The following is a 23,192-nucleotide window of genomic DNA, read 5'->3' as shown; positions in this document are numbered from 1 at the left end:
AAACTCGAACCGAAACCGAACCGCTTTGCAACCGATTATGCAGAAACCGATTTGGAACCGACTGAAACCATAGGTTTGGAACCGGTTTGTAATTTTTTCCACCAAAACTGGTTTCAAACCGGTTAACCGAACCGAAACCGGCCAAAACCGAGCAAAAACCGGCCAAAACCGAAACCGAAACCGATCAAAATCCGAACAGAAACCGATCGTAACCTAGTCAAGAAATCGGTTTCAACCCGAATCGGTTTGACTTTTGTTGATTAAACCGAACATGTTTCAACCCAAACCGGTTTTGAGTTTTAAACTTTGTGCACCTCAAGTCTTCACCATGACGCCAACGGGAATGAATCCGATCCTCCGTCGCACGCGTCAACTCCGCGGTTAAGAAAATATAAACACGAAATTGCGTAAATATTACGCATAAATCGCACATATTCTTCCTCTCTGCAATAATATACATACATACCACTGAACAAATCACATCACACACAAATTAAGCCCTAATAATTCAATTTCCAAATCAATGGATCAAATTGTGGTCAGAGATCGTAGGCCTGATGGTCTAGGCCATTTCAATGTTCTCTCCGATGAAATCGTTTGTTCGATACTGAATTTGCTTGCTCCGCGTGATGTTGCTCGTCTTGCTTGTGCTAGCAGGTTGTATATATTTATCCTACTTATTATATTATTCAGCCTCCAGTTTTCAGTTTCAATATTTTTTAGTGTATAAATAAGATATTATGTGATGTTTAACTAATCTGGAGATTGTTTTTGAGAGGTTATACGAGTTCAATTAGGTTTCTAGGTTAAATATATTTATGAATTTGGGGATATTTTTTGAGAGATCATTATTCGTATAAATTGAATTAGCATTCCAGGTTAAATAAATATATGAAGTTTAACCAATTTAGGGATTTTCTGAGAGATCATCATTCATATGAATCCAATTAGAATTCTAGGTTAAAGTTTTTATGAAATTTAACTAGCACAGGAATTATTATTATTGTTATTTTTTTGAGAGAGAGATCATCATGTGTATGAATTAAATTAGAGTTATAGGTCAAATGTTTTATGAAGTTTAACTAATTTAGGAATTTTTTGACAGATCATTATTCTTATGAATTCAATTTGGATTCTAGGTTTAATACTGTCATGATGTTTAACTAATTTGGGGATTTTTTTGAGAAGTTATCATTCATACGAGTTCATTTAGAATTCCAGGTTAAAAATTATTGTGAAGTTTTATTAATTTGGGGCTTTCATCATTCATATGAGTTCAATTAGAATTCTAGGTTAAATAATTTTATAAAGATTAACTAGTTTAGGGGTTTTTTGAGGGATCATCATTCATATGAATTTAATTTGGATTCTAGGTTAAATATTCTTATGAAGTTCAACTAGTTTGGGGATTTTTTTGAGAGATCATCATTTATGTGAATCCGATTAGAGTTCTAGGTAAAAGATTCTATAAAAAATCGAGAACAAGAATCTGATTGGTAGGTTAAATCTACATTGTTGGGATGTCTTCTAAGTTTGGTTTATGGTGTGCAGTGTGATGTATATCCTATGCAATGAAGAGCCTCTGTGGATGAATTTATGTTTGAATAAAGAAAACCGTGAGCTTCAATACCAAGGATCCTGGAAGAAGACAACACTGCATGGGTACATTTCAGCTTTACCTTTTTACAATTCAAATTATATATAAGTTTTATAAATAATGTTTTTCCTAATGTTACTACAGACTGCAAGTGCTGAATAAATATGATGATGACCCCTGCAAAAAACCACTACACTTTGATGGTAATGATGATAATAATAATGATAATAATAGTAATAATAATAGTCATATTTTTCATACTTGCATTTACAGGATTCAACTCTTTATTTCTATACAAACGATTTTATCGGTGCTATACGCAGTTGGATGGATTTGCTTTTGATCAAGGAAATGTGTAAAGAAAAACGAACCTTTCACTAGAAGAGTTTAATCAGCAGTATGATGCACAGAAACCTGTATGTCATTAACTTTATATAATATTTTAGTTTATGTTTTAGTGTTTATATGTTAGTCTTTTCGTAACTTATTATTAGACCTTTAAATGAACTAAATGTTCAGTGAACCGTTCGGCTGAAAGTTCGTTTATATAGTAAACGAACATGGACAATTTTTTTTTCCATTTAGTTAAATGGACGAACATGAACACATTAAATGTTATTTTTGTTCGCTTATATATTAACTTAAAATTTTAGGCATATATGATTGTCTAGTTTAAGGAACTAAGATATCACCCATTACAATTTAGTGATGTTTCATAAATTTTTTGCGCCTAATAGACTGATGTTCGGTTATGCCGTTCATGAACCTTTCGCTTATACTATTAATGAATGAACATAAACGAACGCAAACACATACATTTTCTTAATGAACGAACAAGAGCAAGTAAACCCTGTTCGTTTAATTGTTCGTATTCGTTCATTTGTTCAGTTACAGCTTAATGAACAAACACGAACGTGCTTCGTTTGTGAACCGTTTGTTTCTACTATTAAAGAACACAAACATGTTCATTTTCTTAACAAATGAACATGATTCATGATTTCATGCAGGTTTTAGTTTCGGGATTGGCTGATAATTGGGAGGCAAAGAAGACGTGGACCCCCGAACAATTATTAATCAAATATGGTGATAAATCGTTCAGAATCTCTCAAAGTGGTGCAAATAAAATATCCATGAAACTTAAAGATTACGTCTCCTACACGCAACAACAACATGATGAGGATCCCCTCTACATTTTTGATGACAAGGTTCAATAATATCCATATTATTCCACTTTCTATAAGTGGTTTATAAATTAGGAGCAATGAAATTAATATTTAATAACTAATAATTGCAGTTTGGGGAAACAGCACCAGATTTATTAAAAGATTACAGTGTACCTCATTTATTCCCAGATGACTATTTTGATGTATTAGAAAGGGATCAAAGACCACCTTTTAGATGGCTTATTATTGGGCCCGAGAGGTCCGGTGCATCTTGGCATGTTGATCCGGCTCTTACGAGTGCTTGGAATACTCTTTTATGTGGTCGTAAACGGTAAATGTTTTATAAGTTTCAGAGAATTCCAAATATGCCCCTATACAACTAACAAATATCATATATTCAAACCAAATTCTAAATATCATATATAGCCAAACTAATTTTAAAATATCGTATATATTCTTTTAAAATAACCAAATCATCATATGTATCCATTTTAACATATTTCATAAAAAACCAGTATAGAATATGACCAATTTACCCTTGTTTTTTTAGAACTTTTACAAAAAAAATTCTACCCCAAAGAAAACAATAACAAGATGAGTTAAAAATGGGAAAATAAGATTTTAAAGTTTTGTGAAAACTAAATGTAAAATGATCATATTGTCAAAAAATTTTATAAAGTATGTTAAAATAGATATATATGATATTTTGATTAGTTTAGAGGGATATATATGATATCTTATATGTTTGCAGGTATGTATATATATATATGTGTGTGTGTGTGTGTGTATTATGAAATTAACCCTATAGTTTTCTATCAAAATTTAACTTATGAAATATTTATGTTACTGTTATATGATTAGGTGGGCCCTATATCCTCCTGGAAGAGTCCCTTTAGGTGTGACGGTACATGTGAATGATGAAGATGGTGATGTTGACATTGAAACTCCATCTTCATTGCAGGTAATAAACATTGTTTACAAATGATTATATCAATCAGGGGTTGGTTTTAGCTTCAAACTGAAATAAATTCGGTTTTGAGTTTTTGAAAACCGTTCAGTTTTCGGTTGTACTATTTGGGCTTGAAATTGTTGGGCTGAAAAGACCCGAAATAATGCATTTGGGCCTAAATGCTTTGTTAATTACTGATTAATTGATTATTATAGACTAATTGGGTTATACTATTTATTAGATTCTTATACATTACTTAAATTTCGAACTTAAAAATGAATATCCATACATTCGGTTTGGTTCAGTTTTAATTACATGCAAAACTGAACTGGAAATTCAGCTTTTACAAAAACATAAAACCAAACAGGCGGTTTTGGTTTAGGTTCGGTTTTTTTGGGTTTAACTTCAGTTATTTCGGTTATTTTAGTTCAGTTTAGTAAAATGCAAAACCGAACCGAAATTTGGTTTTAACGAAAACATAAAACCAAACCATCGGATTGGTTTAGTTATTTCTGGTTTTCAGTTGCGATTGGTTTTTCTGGTTTCAGTTACGGATTGGGTTTTCTGGGTTCATGCACACACCATTATCAATTATGTAATAAGTTGAATTTTATTTTTTATATTTTTTGTGCGTTTTAGTGGTGGTTGGATTTCTACCCACTTCTTGCTGATGAGGATAAGCCAATAGAATGTACACAACTACCTGGTGAGACTATTTACGTTCCAACTGGATGGTGGCATTGTGTTCTAAACCTGGAGACAGCTATTGCTGTCACTCAGAATTATGTAAATTCAAATAATTTCGAATTTGTATGTTTGGATATGGCTCCTGGTTATCAACACAAGGGAGTTTGTCTAGCTGGGTTGCTTGCGCTTGAAGAACATGAGAAATTATTAATGGAACAAGACAATTTGAACTCCTCAGAACTGACTAGAAAGAAGAAGAAAGTCAAAATCGATGAACATATGGATGATTTAAGCTTTGCTAAAAACGGGTCTGCTTTAGAGTTTTCTTATGACATAAATTTCTTGAAAATGTTTTTGGACAAAGATCGAGATCATTATAACTCGTTATGGAGCACAAGTAATTGTATTGGACAGAGAGAATTGAGAAATTGGTTATGGAAGCTTTGGATTGGGAAACCTGGATTAAGAGACCTAATTTGGAAGGTATACCTTTTTGTTATTGTAATACTTTTTTCAATTACTTTGTATGTTTTTTTCTTTTTGTTAAATGTTGTGATTAAATTTCAGGGAGCTTGTATTGCACTGAATACCAATAAATGGTCCAAGTGCATGGAAGAATTATGTTCCTTTCATAATATCTCTTTGCCTGCAGATGAGGAAAAGTTTCCAGTTGGTACGGGTAGCAATCCTGTAAGTGATTATAATTTTTTATGTTGGTTTCTGCTCTTTAGTTAAATGCATAAATATGTAAGCAGTTTTGATCCAATTTCTGTTTCTGAGTAACCTAATTTGTTTTCACTCACAAAGTTCTCAAACTATAAGTAAAGATTTTATTTTGGGTAAAACTTAAGTTAACTTGTTTCCGTGTGCCATGCCTGAACCATGCCACAAGTAAACACGGTCAACATTACTGAAATCATAAATTTTTAAAAGTTTGAAGCTTTTTATCAAGATTTATCCGTTTTGTAACTAATAAAAAGGCGTGCTACCCAAAATAGAAATTGGAAACCGTCAAGGGGGTAGCACAGTGTCCTTGAATTTAAACTAGCTTTCACTGGTTTTCTCTCCCCCTTGAAGACCATCTGTTCAACTCAAGTTGTGTTTTAACCTGTCCCATAGGTTAGCAAGTTATTGGTGGGGTCCCATGAGTTTTTCTCACAGTTACAAATAAAATGAATAATAATAAAAATAAATAAATAAATAATAGAAATTGGACTAAGATTTCTTTATAGAGTTAACCATGGTTCCATTACCAGGTTTTGGTGAAACTTTTACCAAAATTCTAAGTTGATAGTATTCACACTTCCAACAGGTTTATCTTGTTGGTGACAATGTGGTCAAAATCTTTGTGGAGGACGGGTTGCAAGCTAGTCTCCATTAGGAACAGAGGTATGTTTAATTATGTGAATAAATTCTTATGTTTGATGAATTGAACAAACTCTTATAGAATATGGTTTGCATCCTTACAGCTTGAGTTCTACAGTATAATGCAGAGTTCAGAATCTAGTTTGAAAAACCATGTTCCTAATATTTTAGCCAGTGGGATTGTTTTCCTTGAAGACGGATTGTATAAAATGATTTCATGGGATGGTAAAGGTGTACCTGATGTAATTACAAAACATAGTACAGTTGATGATATTATTCCCGACACTGAGTGCCCGTTTGGCATCTGGAGTAAAAAGCTATTCGAGTATAAAAGAGCTGGTATGACATTAGAGGAATTGGTTAGTTGTGGTGGACGCTCGAACATTTGGCCTTACATTATAACTAAAAGATGCAGAGGAAAAATATTTGCTGACCTGTAAGTAACATTCATACATTTTTCCATTAGAACTGTGAAATTCAATAGATGTGCAAGAAACCTAAAAAACCGAGGTAACCACAAAAAAACAAAAAAACAGAACCGAAATAACTAAACCCAAACAAAACAGATTGTTTGATTGTATGATACATGTGGCCTTACATCATAACAAGTTGTATGTTTTTGCAAAAAAAAAAAAATGAATTTTCAGGTTTCGTGTTGCATGTAATTAAAATTGAAAAAACAGGCTGAATATATAAGTTTTTTATTCTTTAATTTTATTTTGAATGTTAAGTAATTTATAAGAATTCAGTGAATACTGTAACTCAAATATTTTAGCTCAAATGTATAATAATCAATTAATCATTAATTAACAAAAAGATTTAGACTCACATTCATTATTTTGAGCCAATTGTTTTTTTAGGTTCATAAATTTCAAGCCCAAATGATGAAACTAAGAAAACTGAACCCAAACTGGAAACCAAAAACAGAAACAGAACGGTTCCAAAATCTTAAAAACTGAATTTTTGGTTTTTGGTTCGGTCTGAGCCCAAAGCCGACCTATGCACACTCCTAATTCCTAAATAGATGTGGCAAAATGGGTCCTTTTTAGAATTTTACCCGAAACATTTTTGGTGTAAAATATTAATATTTTTATAGATAGTTGGCTTATCAAATATGATACATGAATCGAAGATTATTTTACTGTCTAATTTGAATAAATGTTTTTAAATTGTTTGGCTCATTTCATTTTTAGTTAGTTTTTTTTTAATAATGTTTGTTTGACCCAACCCATTAATAAGTAAATGGGTTGAAACAGTCGCGTCTAAAATTCATGATAAATATTTAAGTTACTGAATTTGCAGAAGAGATGTGCTACCATGGGAGGAAATTACCAATTTAGCCTCCTTTTTGGGGAAGCAGTTACATGATCTTCATGTTTTACCCGTTACTCCTTTGAATGATTTGTCATATCCGCACATGGAGAAGAAACTGAAGATGGGCCATGAGGCCCACAACAACGGTTCTATGGATAATGTAATCCAAAATATTAATCTCCCAGCAGAGTCAAAAGTTTTCTTTACAATACTAAATCAGAAAAAGGATGTAACCAGTCGCTTGAATAAATGGTAAGTCAATTACACGTACAAAACTATATTTTAAATAATATTAGTGAAAATTTAAATTTCTGGTTAATATTTGTAGGGGTTATCCGATTCCAAGCAAACTGATTGAAAAAGTGAATGAGTATCTCCCAAAAGACTTTGTAGAGTTGTATAGTCTGTTTAAGGTTAGTGAATATTGTTGACACAAACTGATATTTATTAATAAAACTTTACCTTGCTAAAATTACCATCTTGAAAATATTTATGAATTTTTCTGCTTCGTGTTTTAGAATGAAAATGGGAAGTTTGAAGTGAAAAATTGTTGCTCATGGGTGCACACAGACATAATGGATGATAATGTTCACTTGGAGCAAATTAAAGATTCGTGGCGTCCTAGCTATATTTATGATTTCAGCAACATGTCTCTCGGTAAGATTATTATATCAACACTTTTAAAACTTGATGAAATTGAGCTAACTGAATTTTATTAATCATTTTGACATTTTAGGTGATCCGATATTGGATTTGATTCCAATCCATCTAGACATCTTTCGTGGAGACGTGGAGCTACTGAAGAAGCTTCTAGAAAGCTACAAACGTCCTTTTGGGAAAAGATGTTCTTTTGATGATGGGCGCAAAGTTAGGCGAATATCGTATTTAACAATGTAAGTCAGTGATATTGAACTTTGTTTATGTTGCGGATACAATAATATCATTTATGGTTGATTTATGGATGTATAGGTGCTACTGTATCATACATGAAGAGAACATATTGGGAGCGATTTTCGGTACGGCAAAAGAATTGAGAACAGTGAACTCATGGGAGGAGGTTGAGGAAGCTGTGTGGGGCGATCTGAATAACTACTTTTAGCTTCATTTTAATGGCAAAAATAAGAGGGTTTTTTTTTTTATCATTTTTCACAGTTTGTGTTTGTATAATTTTCTTGCAACATTAAACCAAAATGCCAATGTATTGCTATATTTATGTGTGTAGGTCATTGAGTCATAAATAAATGAATGTTATACTTTTAAGAGATAATGGGAAATATACACAGACTAATCGTTAAAAGCAGATCATAACATTGATTAATGTCATCGATGTTTACATGGCATCTTGCAAGGGAGGGTACTACCGTCTTTGACATCACACAATCTATATAAGCTGAAGCACCAAATGTTATTGATTTTGTTATCAGTCGTAATTGATTTTGTAGCTAATGGTTGCTACACATAGTAAATACAGCAGTTCCATCTTTAGCAAAGGCAGAGAAACGATGGAAGATGAGGAATTCCACAATGATACACGACAAATGAATCTCGCAATCAAACTATGTGTTAGGATGGTACTTGAGACGGCCATTTTCACACGCAATCTACAATATTACTCGCAAACGCTCTAAGGTGGTAAACATAAGAAACTTCTTGTTGTCTAATACATCTTGGGTTGATAATTGATCGGCTAGCATCTTCTTGAACTCATTGACGTTAAACAATTTTACACCGAGTACCAATACAGTACACAGGTACAGAATCGGTAGTGACCAAGCACAATCGTTACCAGCACTTGTTTTACTGTCAATACCGAAGTATCAGCACCGTTTTTGATGTTTTTTTTGGTAATTTTAATGGTGGTCTTTGTACCAATTAGGGAACCACTCATTTCTTGTGTTGGTAACTTTATTTTTTAGTACATAATCAGTTCAGTGCCAATCTTATTCATAAATAAACATGCTATTTAACATTAAAAACGTTAAATTATAATTACAAAAATCAAACCTACGAGTCATACCAGTTAAACCAGAAATCAACTTCTTTACAGGTCTAGGATGTATTAATTGGACCACTAACAAGTCAAAAAAACCTGATTATGACTTAAAATTTGGTTAAACTGGCTAATCACATGGTCATTAAGTCTGAACATTTTCATCAAATCTCACCATACACAAGCAGCAGCAAAGAAAAGTGGTGCAAAGCCCGATTTAAACAATGATCCTTGAAAATTTTCAGCTACAAAATCTCAGAAACCGGTCCCCAACATTAAAATAAACAAAACACGTAACATGAATCGTTCAAAAATTTCAAATAAGATTATTAGGCTGCAATAGATGGTTTAGATACAGCAGAAAGCCGAGACCTCTTCTTGGCCAAACTTCCACTCCGCCTCTCTCGTTGCTCCTTCAACCGTGTTGCTAGAAGCTTCTGATACTCAGCAGCCTCCGATTTAGCCTTTGCAATTCTCTTCTTCTTCTCTGCAATTCTTCCTCTTTTCCTTTGCAATGTTAATGGTGTCACCAATCTCTGAATTTTCGGTGCTTTACTCACCTCTTTCCCTGTTATGATTAGCAACATCAATAGTAAGATTCTAACTGTTTTAACATAATATTTTAGAAAAACAATAATAATACTTACCGGCTTTGTTGGTGAAGGTTCTGCGGTATGTGTTGACATACTTTCTAACATCGTCTTCTTTAGAAAGATTAAAAAGCTTGCGGATTTTTGAGGCTCGTTTTGGTCCTCTCATTCTTGGTTTCTCCACATCAGTCAAACCGGGAAGATCGTTTTCACCTTTTTTCACAATAACCAGATTTAGAACTGAGAGGTCTTGGCTCACGATGCACCCTCGAACAGACTTTCGCCTTCTCTCTCCGTTCCTCCTTCCATACCCACGGAAACAAGGTGTTCCTGTTCATAACATGACAAATATGAATATAAAAGGTTGAATAGTCATCATATATGAAATTGATTTGGAAATAGTCAAAATACTGGGAAGTTGGCTTACCTCTTACAAGGAGAAGACGGACACGACCTGGAGTCAAAACTCCTTGCTTCATTGGGAAGCCTTGTTTGTCACAGCCTCCCATAATTTTGAAAACGTACCCTTTGAATTCCTGTGATTAGTTTATAAAAAATTATAAACTAAATAAATTACATGTAGATATAAAGCACGCAATGAAGTAACAATATACGATGAACTGCACAATGAATAACAACTGGCGATCAATAAGAAACAAACAAGCACAGTAATCAACAAAAACACACAATGGGAGACAAAACACAAATCAAACGAAAATTCAGTACTTTTATTATGTTTTTTTAATACTATTGCTACTGTTATTATAATTAGGTTAAAGAAGCACGAAACTAGGGAGAATGTGGAAAAAGTGTGGTCGAGTCTGGTCACGCCTGGCACTTCCTAACGGTGGTGCAGGTCCACTAGAGGTGCTCACGTGCTAAAAAAACACAGGAGAGAACAAGTACTCCAATTTGGTTATGCTTTGGCCGGCTCATTGATACCATAAGTGTTTCAAAGGGTGTTCGATGGAGTCACTGGGCAGAGGTTAAGAGTCTGTGGCCCGTGTTCAGGGATTTTGGTAACCGCGTTTAGGGTTAGATTTCAGGTATGTTTGTTACCGGAGTATCGTAGAGGACGTAAGGTTACTCCGGTAACAAGCATAACCACGCCCTAACCCTAAACAGCCGCCACCAAACATCTTGACACGGACCACAGACTCCTAAACGCCGGGCAGTGACTCCAATGTACCCCCCTTTGAAAAACCAACTGTATCTAATAGCCAGCCGGAGTTTTTTGCTCGCCGAAGAAACAAATTGGAACATGTGCTCTCTCCTGTGTTTTTGTAGCATGTGAGCAGCTCTAGTAGAGCTGCACCACCGCCGTTAGGATGTCCCCAAGTGTGACCAAACTCAAACCTTTTCAGACAATCCGGCTCCGGCAACTTTTTTTCCAACCAGCCCATGTGCATTCTTTCTGGTTTCTCACTTCTTTACAGTAATAATAATAACAATAGCAGTACCAATGATAACAACAATTTAAAAAAAAAAAACAAAGTAATAATAATACACATTTTATTATATTCGCATCTGCTTCGTGTGATTCGTGTTTTGTCTCCCATTGTGTGTTTTAAGATTATATAACACTTACTAACCCGTCCATGCCCATTGGGCCTGGACTAACCAAGGCCCTAACGCTTATAAAAATTAAATAAATAATTAAACAAATATAAACCGGATCGGGGAGAGGGATAAAAAAAAGTGTTGTGATACCTCTCCCAAAGCATCTCCACTGACTTCTTGTGAGATCCGCTTGTCAAAGAACGCTCGGCTAGACAAGTAGAGCTTTATTAATCTTTACACACTTATACATCACACATTTACATGCCAGGCACTTCATTCTATTCCAAACCCCATCTAGTCCACATATTACGATTATATCCTAATATTCTATTAAACGACACTTAAGACATGTTTCCAGACCCCGAAAGGGGCTCAAAGTGTGCGAACAGTTTTTTTTACCATTCTTACAATGCAGCAACAGAGATATTTACAATTACAATTACCTCCATTTTGAAAATAAATTGAATATGAAAATAACTTCAACATCAAGTTGTTACAGTGTTTAAACACTTATATCATCAGATATTTAACATTCAAGTGCTTCATTCTTTTCAATTAAATAATCCAAATGATCCATATTCATTTTAGTATGACATTGACACTAATTCTTTTATCCCTAAATTCTATACTTTATTAAAAAAAAAACTAAAAATCCTTCAAATACAATCCAAAACAACTGACTGGTTTAAATCTTCTATATACTACCAGAACTTGTATGAATTAAATTAGGTTAAAACAAGGATTATTGAGCTTACAGTTTCTGATCGTCATCGATCTCAAGCTTCTTCTGGCATCCAGTGGTCGGATTGGCGATATTAAACTAAAAATTCAACAATAATAATTCAAAATCTTAAAACAATTAAGCAAACGCAAGCAGATTTGATGGTTAATTATTATGTACAAATAATGGATCCAAACCTTCATCTTCAAGCTGCTGCTGCGGCGTATTAACAAACAATAGCAGCTAAGCTAGGGTTTCCAGGCAGTTGGATTGTATGTTGATACGCTTATATACTCCACTTTTAGACAGTTTTCTCAGATTTACACTTTAAGCCCTTGGGGCATATATCGGGTTCCGTACCCGACCTATGGTAGAAACCAAGTTTCATTTCCTCGTCTACTTGGAACTGAACAAGACCCATCGAAACATGGACCCTACCCAACAAAAACCCAAACCACGGTAAAAAAACCTGACCATACCTAGAATCAGTTTATCCCCGATTCTAATTCCAGAAATAACTTAGTTTGTACACCGAACTACCTTGCAAAAACTAACAGATGTGCAAATGAACTCTTTACCAATTCCCCAAGGCCGGAATGGAGGCCATATAATTTAAGGTACGCTATCAATAGAGGTCTGGAATTTTAGAAACTTATGTACGTGTGTGTGAAGATTAATATAAATTTTAAGCCCACTTTTTTGACAAAATAATATGGCCCAACAATAGTGATCGTCGAATCATCTAAATAACAATTTAATGGGTATGAATTAAATAACAAAATAAGGGTCTCGGAAAGTAATTTGTTTAATTTTTGAAATTTAGAAAATCACATTTTTGATAGTCGGCTTTCTCAATCTAACTAAGCAGGGGTCTCTCGATTGGTTTAACATTGTTTTGTTTATTTTTATTACAGTTATCATCGATCTTTGAGAAAAGAACTTATATCATACAAGTGCTCATTTTTATTACTCGCTTGGATACCTGAAATCTCAAAGATGGGCCTGAACATCATAACAAACAAAAGTTAGAAACCAAAATTGCAATACAAAATACTATAGTTAGAAGTGTTCTTTTAACTATTTCACACATTAGTTGAAAATTCCTAAGATTTTCTAAAAATCATAAAACCAAAGTGTTCAGTCACTTAGCTTTAGTATTATTTTATGAATACTTTAATTAGTGGAGTGAAGTGGGAAGCATCGAACGAATTATCAATCCCGACCCGTTTCCTGCAAGACATTATGAGCACATCGATCATACCGAAAGACTTACAAAACCCCTTGTATACGACGCTAACCAAAAAACATTGACATCAAGACGCGTTACTCTGGCTGCTTACAAAATAAATTTATATATCCCCTTTAGTTTCTTTCAATAATTTGATACGTTTCTAACTTTTCACAATGAAGAGCCCTACAATTTCCCCGAACCCACAGCCGTTCCTAACTGACCGAGTGTCGAACTTGACAAAAAAGTCGTCTCGTTCAGCCGGCTTCATGATAACGGGTTGGACGAGAAAAGTTGCAAGTCATTTCATGTACAAAAAAAAGTCCCCTAACTCAACCATCAAGGCATTCAACACTAGTATTAGTCCTTATTATGAGGGGCTTCTTCCGGGTACTAGTTCAAAGGCACATGACCGTACATTTAACGACAAGTTACTTCGAGAACTTGAATCCTTCGAGAGTCCGAGTCCCTACTACCAAGGACTCCTATACATGACTGAAACGAAAGCTTCTGGTGAAAATGAGGTTTCGGGTACGGATATACAATAACTTGAAACCGGTTTTAATGCATTTACTTAACTAATAATTTTAAAACTAGTTACCACATATATAAAAGGCTTTTCTTTTTTATTTAACATATAAACCCTTGATGTTTTTACAGTATCTAACACTAGTGTAGAAGACAAGAGACATCCCATCAGTCCTTATTACAAAGGGCTCCTTTATAGTGAAGAGTTGGTTCCTGATGAAACAAGTAAGGGTGTAACAAACCAAATAATATCACTTCTTGAAGACTTACATTAATTCTTTACACAATTATCTATACTAGCTAGGGACAATTTTCTACATGAATAAACACCCATTTTTTTATTTTTGTCAAACAATAGACACTCATGTCCATGGCAAGGATATATCATGTAGTATCCGAGGCCGGGTTACTTGACTTAAACAACTAGAGTAATCTAATTGATCGACTTCTATAAAGGTTGTGTAATTTAAGCTATTTAAATATGATAGATAGATAGATAGATATACGTTTTCTAAAAACTTACTACAAATATGATTATTATTATTATTTTGGTATTTTTGTTGTTTGGCATATTTTTAACTCTTTGTGTTTTTCTAGAATTGAACAATAGTGTGGAAGACAATAGGTACCACATCAGTTCTAGTTCTTATTTCAAAGAGCTCCAACGTAAAAATTCTTATTACAAAGAGCTCCTCATGAAAAAGGCTTATGATACAACGTCTGACGTAGAGAGTACGGATCCTATGGCACATGACTTTCGTAACTTGAGCTTCTGGAGTCCTAACTACAAAGGGCGCCTTTATGACGAAATGGAGGTTACGGGTATGGGTGCATCAAGAAAATGTCACCTCTTAAAAACTCACTTTAAAAACAATTGTATATACAATTATCTATATTCAGGACATTTTTTACATGGACAAAAACCCATTTTTTGTCAAAATAAAACATGAATATATTTCTTTTCATTTGAAACTTGCTACAAATATGAAATTAAAGTGTTTGTTTTTTTTGTTCTTTAACATGTTTAACATATGATTCTTTTTCTTTTTTGTGTTTGTTTTCAGTATTGAACAATTGTGTGGAAGACAATAGGTACCACATCAGTCCTAATTACAAAGGACTAATCTTTACAAAAAACATTTGTGGTACAAGTTCTAAGGTAGAGAATACAAATCCAACGTCACATGACTTGCAAAACTTGAGATTGTGGAGTCCTAACTACAAAGGGCTCATTTATAATGAAATGGTTCCAGGTGAAAAAGAGGTTACAGTTACAGGTATAAAAATAAAACATATCACCTCTTGAAAATGCAGTCATACATAATTTACAACTATCTGTTGAGAACATTTTTCTACATGGACGAACATCCATTTAGTTTTATCAAAAGAATAGAAACTCTCATTTGTCCATGGCAATGTGGCATCTATGGCAAGACTATTCCAAAAGGGGGCTGCGGCGCAGCTTGTTGCCCGCTTACCTGCCACTTCATTGTAAATCGTTTGGATGTTTCTATGACTATAAATGTATTGAAACGTAAACAAATTGACTTAAACATCTAGCTATATTTTTTAACAACGTTTGGAACTACCCTGGTACCCGAGTGAGCCTTTTTGAGACGTGATGCCAACCGTCTGTATTGATATTAACGTTCCCCGTCTGACTCACCAAGGAACATCATCAAGAAGGAAATTCACCACTGTGGAAAAAACCCCTCTTGTCATGTTTCGAGCCTGAGACCATAGAGATCCCAGGCCTTAACATTATCTCTATGTCTTTGGACTAGACCAGTTGCTACATAAACTAGCTAGCTAGCTACTAAGTAATCGGTTCTCGAATATGCTTCATTTCCTGTAAAACTTACTAGAATAGGAAAGTTTGTGCCGTTTTGATCTTTTACATGTTTTTTAATATATATATTTGTTTTATTTTTCCAGTATTGAACACTAGTGTGGAAGACACAAGATACCACATCAGCCCTAATTACAAAGAGCTTCTTTTTACAAAAATTGTTTGTGGTGCAACTCCTGATTTGTGGTACAACACATGACTTGGAGAACTTAAGGTTGTGGAGTCCTAACTACATGGAGCTACTTTAAGGTGAAATTGAGGTTCCTAGTGAAAATGAGGTTATGGGTGCATGTACAGCAAAAAACATATCATCGTTTTAAAGGAATATTGATTCACTTCAATACATTATAATTATATACTTTACATGAACAAACATCTTTTATTTTCTCAAAAGTAATGGAACACTCACTTATCCATGGCAAAGATATGTTGATAATTTTATTAATCATCAATATAGATTTTGTTATATCAGATTAACTATGATCGATTACATATCATTAGTTGTTAACGAGTTTGGAGATGTAGACAAACTCGTTTAAGCTGATGATTCTCAACGTTTTAACTTTAACAAATTAATACTTATTATAATAAAGTTTTGGGCTTTGACAATGAATTTACAGAATGGGCTGATGCATTCTTTTCAAAAACATGTTACTGAGCCCAATGTATAGGTCTGGTAATGACCCGAATGGATTATGGAAGTTATAAACGGTTTCCAAAATAATCAGATTTGGGGATATATACTCTTTCCATGCACAGGTCTAGGGCACGGCAAAACTTTCTCACAATCAAATTATGTTCTTGTTAATTTCTTAGTTTCATCCGATAAAACTTATTGTGTGCCTCAAATAGATTTTATCTGAGAGTGATTTTATCACTAACTCTAAGAAAATCCAAGTCGCCATTAATTTGTGATTCAGTGTTCATTCTCTCATATATACTACAAGATATAAATGTGGCATATGAGGCTAGACTATTCTACCAAAACAACTAGACTAGTGTTTTTTTTCCCTTCTTTTTTTAACGATGAATTTCTTTTTATTCTTGTCGTATGTGGGAACCCCACGACTTTCCAAACAACTAGACTAACTAATTAGCTTCATCAGTTGTCAAATATACTTATTTTCCTTCGAAACTGACCATTTAATTCATTTTGCTTATATAGTTATGGAGGTTCTTAGAGGAAAGGAGGTTATGGGTATAGGTACAACTAACAAATGCCACATTTTAAAAAGCTAACATTATAAACATTCGTTTATAGTTATTGAACATAGTCATTTGTCCATGGCAATTGCCAAAATAATTTGGTAAATCTATAGGAACTGAATATACACAATAGCGTAATCGTTACCCTATAATAAGTTAATAACTATCATGAATTTGATGATCGGAATTTACATTTGCGTTTATAACAATATTCAATATGTAAAATACTAAACAACTTTTCTAAATTACAAAATTTCTCATTAATATTTTCATGATATGACCAAGAGAATGTGCCATGTGGTAGTCGACTCATATCAAAGAGGACAGGTACATCTAACACGATATGCACGGCGATTTCGAGCGGCACATGTTCTCCCAACACCACTTGTTCTTCGTCCCATATTATTAAATAGGATGAGGAATGGGAAGCGCATGATACATTAGAAGAATAAGATCAAAGAGCGTTGTGTCAAGAATTGACACAAACACGCATTCGTTCGAGCAACACATAGTGGTTTCGAGTGGCACAAGTTATTTCAGGTTGCAAAATCCTAAGGTTATGTGTAGTGGAGGGGTTACAAAATAAGCGTTTTGTGTCATGTGGAGCTCAGTCAGTAAATGAAGGATTTTTGTTTTAAGGGTGTAATTGTGTTGTAGCCTAATACTATTATAATAATAATATAAACCCACACATCCACCGGCGACAAATAGACCCCCCCCCCTTGTCACCCCTTTTATTGCCCCAAAAATCACCTGGGGGCGGTGTTTACGCCAAAATCGCTCCATTTCACCCAAAATTGCCGCCCACTATGCTTGGCCTTATCACTTTAACCCCACTCTCTTGCAAATCATTTGTACACCCTTTAGAACAATTATTCCATTATGATATTAATATTTTGAGAAAGTTAGATATTTTTATAATATATTAATATTAAAACTAGTGTTTCACCCGACGCATTGCGTCGAGACAGGTCTGTAAACCTAGGTGCTAGTAAGACCAAACATTGTCGGTCCTCGGACGTTGAGGCGGTAAGTCGACATGAATTTTGCCGGTTTCGGTTACGTACGTTATGGTATCGAAACTCAAACTCTAAAGTCGGTAAAACCCGAACGTTATCAATCCTGGGTGATGTGGCGGTGAGTCTACGCAAATTCGGTCGGTCCTAATTATGTTTGTTACGGTACAAAAACTAAAACAAATAAACAAATATAAATACAAAAACATATTTGCCATTCGGTTGTTTTTGATACGTTCTTTAAGGTACCAAACTAATTAAACAAAATTGGGTGAGTCTACGCGAATTCGGGTGGTTAAACAAAATTGGCATTTGATAGATTTGCATTTTGTTTGTTACGATGTTGGAACTAAAAAAACAAGGTGTCGTCGACCACTAAGGTGCCGCCAAATGACCCAATCGGGCATTGCGGCACAAAAGTTATCTTTTATAATAATAACTAGAAAGATTCTCGGCGCGTTGCGCCGGGTTGATATTATTGACAGTCGTATTCGTGCAACTTATCAAATCTTGTGGTGTGTCTGTGAGTCAAGGTAAATTCATCGATTGCGAGCTGACGCGAATTTGACCGGAATCATTTGACGCAATCAACGATAAAAAAAACCTGTATTTTACAGCATCGAACCGTCACGAATTTGAAAATGTAAAATAAAATAAACGCAAATAAGAAGTTTGGCGACCAATCACGTGATTACGTCGCCAAACTTCTTAATTATTATATAACTAGGAAGATTCTCGGCGCGTTGCGCCGGGTTGATGTTATTGATCGTCGTACTCATACAACTTATCAAATATTGCAGTGCGTCTGTGAGTCAAGGTAAATTATCGGTTCCAGGTAATGAAACCAGTAATTAACCCCCCCACCCCAATAAAAAATAAAAAAAAACTTTGTTAACACAAAATTAAATACAACAAAGTTACATAACAAAACACATGTTTATGAACCGATGACACTTCGGTTGGTATCCGGTTACGTCCCAAAAAATAAAGCAAACCATAAATTCGTCCACTCTTAAATACAAGAATTTAATATATTTAAAATTTAAAAATAAAAAAATTGTGAAGAAAAAAAACACGCGTGTTGTAGTTGCGAACTGATACGAATTCATTGGTTATGGAATCGAGAGACAAAAAAAACCCACGCATTGTGTTTGCGAACTATCGCGAATTCCGTCGGAATCGACGTTGTTAAGACTAAATCGTACATAGAAAACCATGTGTTGTGATGGTGAACCAACACAGGTTCGGTTGGTATCGGGTTACGACTTTGAAATTAAGCAATAAGTTAATTCGTCCACACTCAAAATACAACAAATTAACATATTTACATAAAATAAACCATGGCAAAAACAAAAGAAAAATATATGAGGTTGTGGCCTTGATCTGACGCGGATTAATAATTCACGGGAAAAAAACCTTGGGTTGTGACCGTGAGCTTACGCGAATTTGGCTAGGATCATTTGACGATATCAATGATTAAAAAACCTTGTATTTTACAAAAGCGAACCGACACAAATTTAAAAATATAAAACAAATCAAAAGCAAATAAGAAGTTTGGCGACCAATCACGTGATTGCGTCACCAAACTTCTTAATTATATATATAATAATAATAATAATAATAATAATAATAATAATAATAATAATAATAAGTCTGCGTATCCTCTTTTATACCAATATTAATTATCGTTGGAGATCGACTTATTTAGAAAAGAGTGTTATAGAATATGGTGCATATTAACGCAACATCCTTTACAAAAGTCCTTCCCACATGCATGCTACCACACTACCACCAACGTGGATGGAGTTTTATATTCACTAGTTTCTTTTCTTCTCCGAACATGCATCGCGTGGGATAGTAAAAAGCAATATTTCGATTTTTGAATTTCAAACTGATTTTTATGGCTTTTGATCACAATGATGATATAAGTCGATTGATGTAAAACTTAGCTTAAAACGATGCTATATACAACTTAATTTTTGTTAATTTTTTAAATTTGGGATATCGTCTAATAGTCTTTAGCTGGAATTATTAAAATCCAATAAACTAGTTAAAACTGGTGGCCCGATGCTACACTTCTTTTATAGATTATTTTATCGTTTTTATTTTCAGGTTAATTTAGATACCATAACGAACCTAACTATGCCAATCGAATTCGTGTTGACTCATGCGCTAACGCTCGGGTTTTACCAACCGTTTAGTTCTGGTACCAGAATGAACCTAGCCGTTTTAATTGTATAACAAGCTATACAAGTTTCACTACTATTATGGCGTTTACTGACTTAATTTTTTTGGGTTTTGTGCCGGTTGCGTAACAAACATTTTATGCATTTATATTTTAGGTTTATACTCCCACGTCCCATTATAAGTGTCCTAGTTTGATTTTTCAAGTCTTTTTTTTGCAACCTTGATCGTAAATATTTTTGTTCGTGTCATATAATACTTGATGAAAATTATATCAATGTAAAATACATTTAAAATCCAATCCATTCATATATTTTACATCAAGTATTATATAACACAAACAAAAATATTGTCGGTCAAAGTTAAACAAGAAAGACTTGAAAAATCAAACTAGGACACTTATAATGGAACGGGAGGGTGTATATTATATACTTTTCCAAATCTTTAATGAAGTTATAAGTTATATATGTGTTGATACTAACTAACCTTTTTTATGCTTAATTAGTGTTGTTACCGTAACAAATCGACATTGATTTGTGTTAGGGTCATAAGAAACCTAAACGATACAAATCAAATTCGACTCGTTGCAAATAAAAATAAAATAATTTATAATTTTATTCTTTTATGTGTGTAGTTTTTTAGTTTCCTTTTTATATTGTTTTTTAGCATCATATCCTTGACTAGTTGACTTGCACTGTATATAATATTTTATGATAATATTTAAATAATTTGATAATAACGTCATGTCAAGTTATTCTATAAAATAGAATAAAAATAAGAAGGATGAGAAGAATTTATAACCATACAAAAATGCATTTAAAAAATATAATAAAAAAGTCATAATTCAAAATTAAATAAAAAACAAAAAAAGTAAAATGTTTCCATCGTCTCCCTCATTCTTTAAAAAAAATGACATAATGTTTAGGGAAAAACATTGTGTCTTTGTGTTTATTATTGTGTTTTGTGTTTATTTTCGTCATTGATTGTGTCTTTTCTTCTTGACATTGTGTTATATTTTGCCATTTATTGTGTATTTTTGTTTATAATTGTGTTTTTTTTCCGTCATTGTGTCTTTTGTCTCGGCGTTGCGTCTTTTCGGTGTTTTTTTTTTGGAACGGGAATGACGAGGGAAACATTTTTGGTTTTTTAATTTTTTCGTTTTTTTTATATTCTAAGTTATGATTTTTTTATTAACGTTTTTAGGGGTTTTTCGTATGGTCACTAATCACAAATCATTTTCACACTTCCGTTTTTTTCTCCTTCTGTATTTTAACATTTCCTCCTTAAAGAAAAAGGTTTTGTGGGTTGGTAACGTTGACATGATCTATATTTTAGAGTGATTATTTGTATTTCCTAAACATGTGAATTTTACATTTTAGCAGAATAATTGTAAAATCACATAATAGGATTTTGTCGATTACATTTATTCTTGTAAGGTTACTAAATTTGCTCTTAAAAAAGGAAAAAAGATAAGTAAAAAAACATGACGCTAGAAAAATTCACTCTTCTAGTACAAACAAATTAATATTTGTTCGGAACAGAAATAAAACACGTACATAATGTGTTCAAATATAAGCCTCTCTTGCTCATTATAAATCCCTAGCAATTTCAAGTCTCCAACAAACTTTAAACTATTAATTCTGTTTAGCAAGTATGAGTGTGACAAGTACCACTCTAAGCGATATCCACTCGGACATCATTCAAACCAACATCCTAACACGACTCGATGGTCCATCACTCTCCAACACAGCCACTGCATCATCCTATCTAAACACCCTTTGTTCGGACAACACCTTATGGTCTCCTATTGCTAGATCCACTTGGCCCTCAATCACCCACCCACACGTTGATCATATCATATCCACCTTCCCCGCTGGCCACCGCTCTTTTTTCGACAACTTATTTCCTTCTCTAACTACCAACAGCTCATTTCCTTCGCACAATCCATCAGAACTTGTCTCATCCGTAGATATACGCTACCAAAATGATGTAATTTACTCTGCAGTAAAATTATTTAAGTGTACCTGTTCAGATTTTATTTCTGTTAACTTAAATGAATCTGAACAGGTACATGGAATTCCACAATCCATTGACGTGACAGTTGATGAGATCGTGGGCGCTGACAAAGCAGCACTTTCACATCTGAAAGAATCCATGACATTAAGCTGGATCATAATAGACCCAGTCCGAAAACGGGTGTGTAACTTATCGAGTATTAAACCAGTTAGCGCAAGAGGGGACTGGGTGACGAACGAGACTCATCTCCGGTTCATGAAAGTGTTGCCCGGGTGCGACCCGAGTGAGATGGTGCAATGTCGGATATGTTTGACATTGGGTGTGGGTGAAAGAGGGGTGGGGTTGAATGTGAAGGAGGTGATACTAAAAGTAAGAGATTTGGATTCATGTTGTTTGAATGGTATAGAGTTTTTGAGGGTTATAGAAGGAGCTAGTATGGAAGAAAATAATGTTTTAAAGAAAGTGGTGGATGATGATGAGAGATTGAAGAGTTACATGGAGTTTAAGAAAATGAAAAGAGAAAGGAAAGAGTGGGTAAAAAAGAAACAAATAAATAAGGAGGTTGCCATTGACTTTGGTTTTGTTGTCATTTTATTGTGTTTTTACTCTTATCTTTATTTTGTTTACTTATAGTAATATTCTTTTTGAGTTATGTGTGGTGTTTTCATCCCATGTTTGGTTTGGATGATATGACAATTGTGGATTTTGAAGTTAAAATCATCAGGATTGTTTGCTAATTCATTGAGTAGTTTTGGGAACTTTTTAGAAGTTGACACTTTATAGAAATCATGGTGCATGTCTCTAGGTAGCAATTGATAAAATCATCATATATATCTAGGTTGTCCGCTATCTCGGATTGTTTACTAGGTAGAGAGTCCTATGAGAGAGTTAGTTCCACTCACATCCACCCGAGAAATTAAGGTTGATCTTATTGAGGCTCTAAGAACACCATCTCTCAATGATGAGTATGTAGTGACTAGACAAGATGGACCAACTAACAAGTAACAAGTACAAGACTTTGAGGGATATTCTAAAATTAAGGAATTATGAAATTACTCAACTTGCTAGACTTACTTTGGTTAGTTCAAAGAGAAATTATGAAGGCAAGAATTTTTTAGCTCAAACAATTAAGAACATTTCATGGAGAACCAACAAGCAACAAGATAACCCATTAATGCTTGTTGTATTGTTGATTGAGGGTATGATCCAAGAATAGAATACCTTTGTTA

The 23,192-nt window shown here is 33.9% G+C and overlaps 2 protein-coding genes and 1 pseudogene across 3 annotated transcripts; 2 read left to right on the top strand and 1 right to left on the bottom strand.

Moving 5' to 3' along the window:
* Window positions 1-301: 301 nt before the first annotated feature.
* LOC143582830 (lysine-specific demethylase JMJ21-like) lies at window positions 302-8,388 on the top strand (annotated as a pseudogene). Its single transcript, XR_013144051.1, has 16 exons — window positions 302-657; window positions 1,552-1,662; window positions 1,742-1,800; window positions 1,871-2,013; window positions 2,605-2,802; window positions 2,892-3,091; window positions 3,622-3,721; window positions 4,349-4,879; window positions 4,964-5,086; window positions 5,709-5,789; window positions 5,866-6,197; window positions 7,064-7,327; window positions 7,404-7,488; window positions 7,594-7,732; window positions 7,812-7,968; window positions 8,045-8,388. The product of XR_013144051.1 is annotated as a lysine-specific demethylase JMJ21-like (transcript).
* Window positions 8,389-9,281: 893 nt separating this feature from the next.
* Window positions 9,282-12,093, bottom strand: LOC143582822 (small ribosomal subunit protein eS6-like). The gene is made up of 5 exons (XM_077065311.1): window positions 11,971-12,093; window positions 11,366-11,423; window positions 10,083-10,191; window positions 9,713-9,985; window positions 9,282-9,633 (listed from the first exon to the last, which is right to left on the bottom strand). The coding sequence occupies exons 3-5, from the start codon at window positions 10,162-10,164 to the stop codon at window positions 9,395-9,397; spliced, it is 594 nt and encodes a 197-aa protein (XP_076921426.1). The 5' UTR covers window positions 10,165-10,191; window positions 11,366-11,423; window positions 11,971-12,093; the 3' UTR covers window positions 9,282-9,394.
* Window positions 12,094-21,520: 9,427 nt separating this feature from the next.
* Window positions 21,521-22,608, top strand: LOC143580909 (F-box protein At2g27310-like). The gene has a single exon (XM_077063820.1). It carries the CDS (start codon window positions 21,601-21,603, stop codon window positions 22,594-22,596), a length of 996 nt encoding a protein of 331 aa, XP_076919935.1. The 5' UTR covers window positions 21,521-21,600; the 3' UTR covers window positions 22,597-22,608.
* The last annotated feature ends 584 nt before the right edge of the window (window positions 22,609-23,192 follow it).

The sequence above is a fragment of the Bidens hawaiensis genome, unplaced genomic scaffold (assembly GCF_021521415.1).
Source record: "Bidens hawaiensis isolate Kalapana, Puna unplaced genomic scaffold, B.hawaiensis_p1.1 tig00001511_1, whole genome shotgun sequence".
NCBI lineage: Eukaryota > Viridiplantae > Streptophyta > Magnoliopsida > Asterales > Asteraceae > Bidens > Bidens hawaiensis.
This window is presented reverse-complemented; position numbering and strand designations above follow the sequence as displayed.

Coding starts and splice junctions, on each gene's coding strand:
- LOC143582822 (XM_077065311.1), bottom strand. CDS start 10,164: ATGGGAGGCTGTGACAAACAAGGCTTCCCAATGAAGCAAGGAGTTTTG. Junction 9,986..10,082: donor CCGTCTTCTCCTTGTAAGAG/GTAAGCCAACTT, acceptor TGTTATGAACAG/GAACACCTTGTTTCCGTGGG. Junction 9,634..9,712: donor AACCTTCACCAACAAAGCCG/GTAAGTATTATT, acceptor TAATCATAACAG/GGAAAGAGGTGAGTAAAGCA.
- LOC143580909 (XM_077063820.1), top strand. CDS start 21,601: ATGAGTGTGACAAGTACCACTCTAAGCGATATCCACTCGGACATCATT.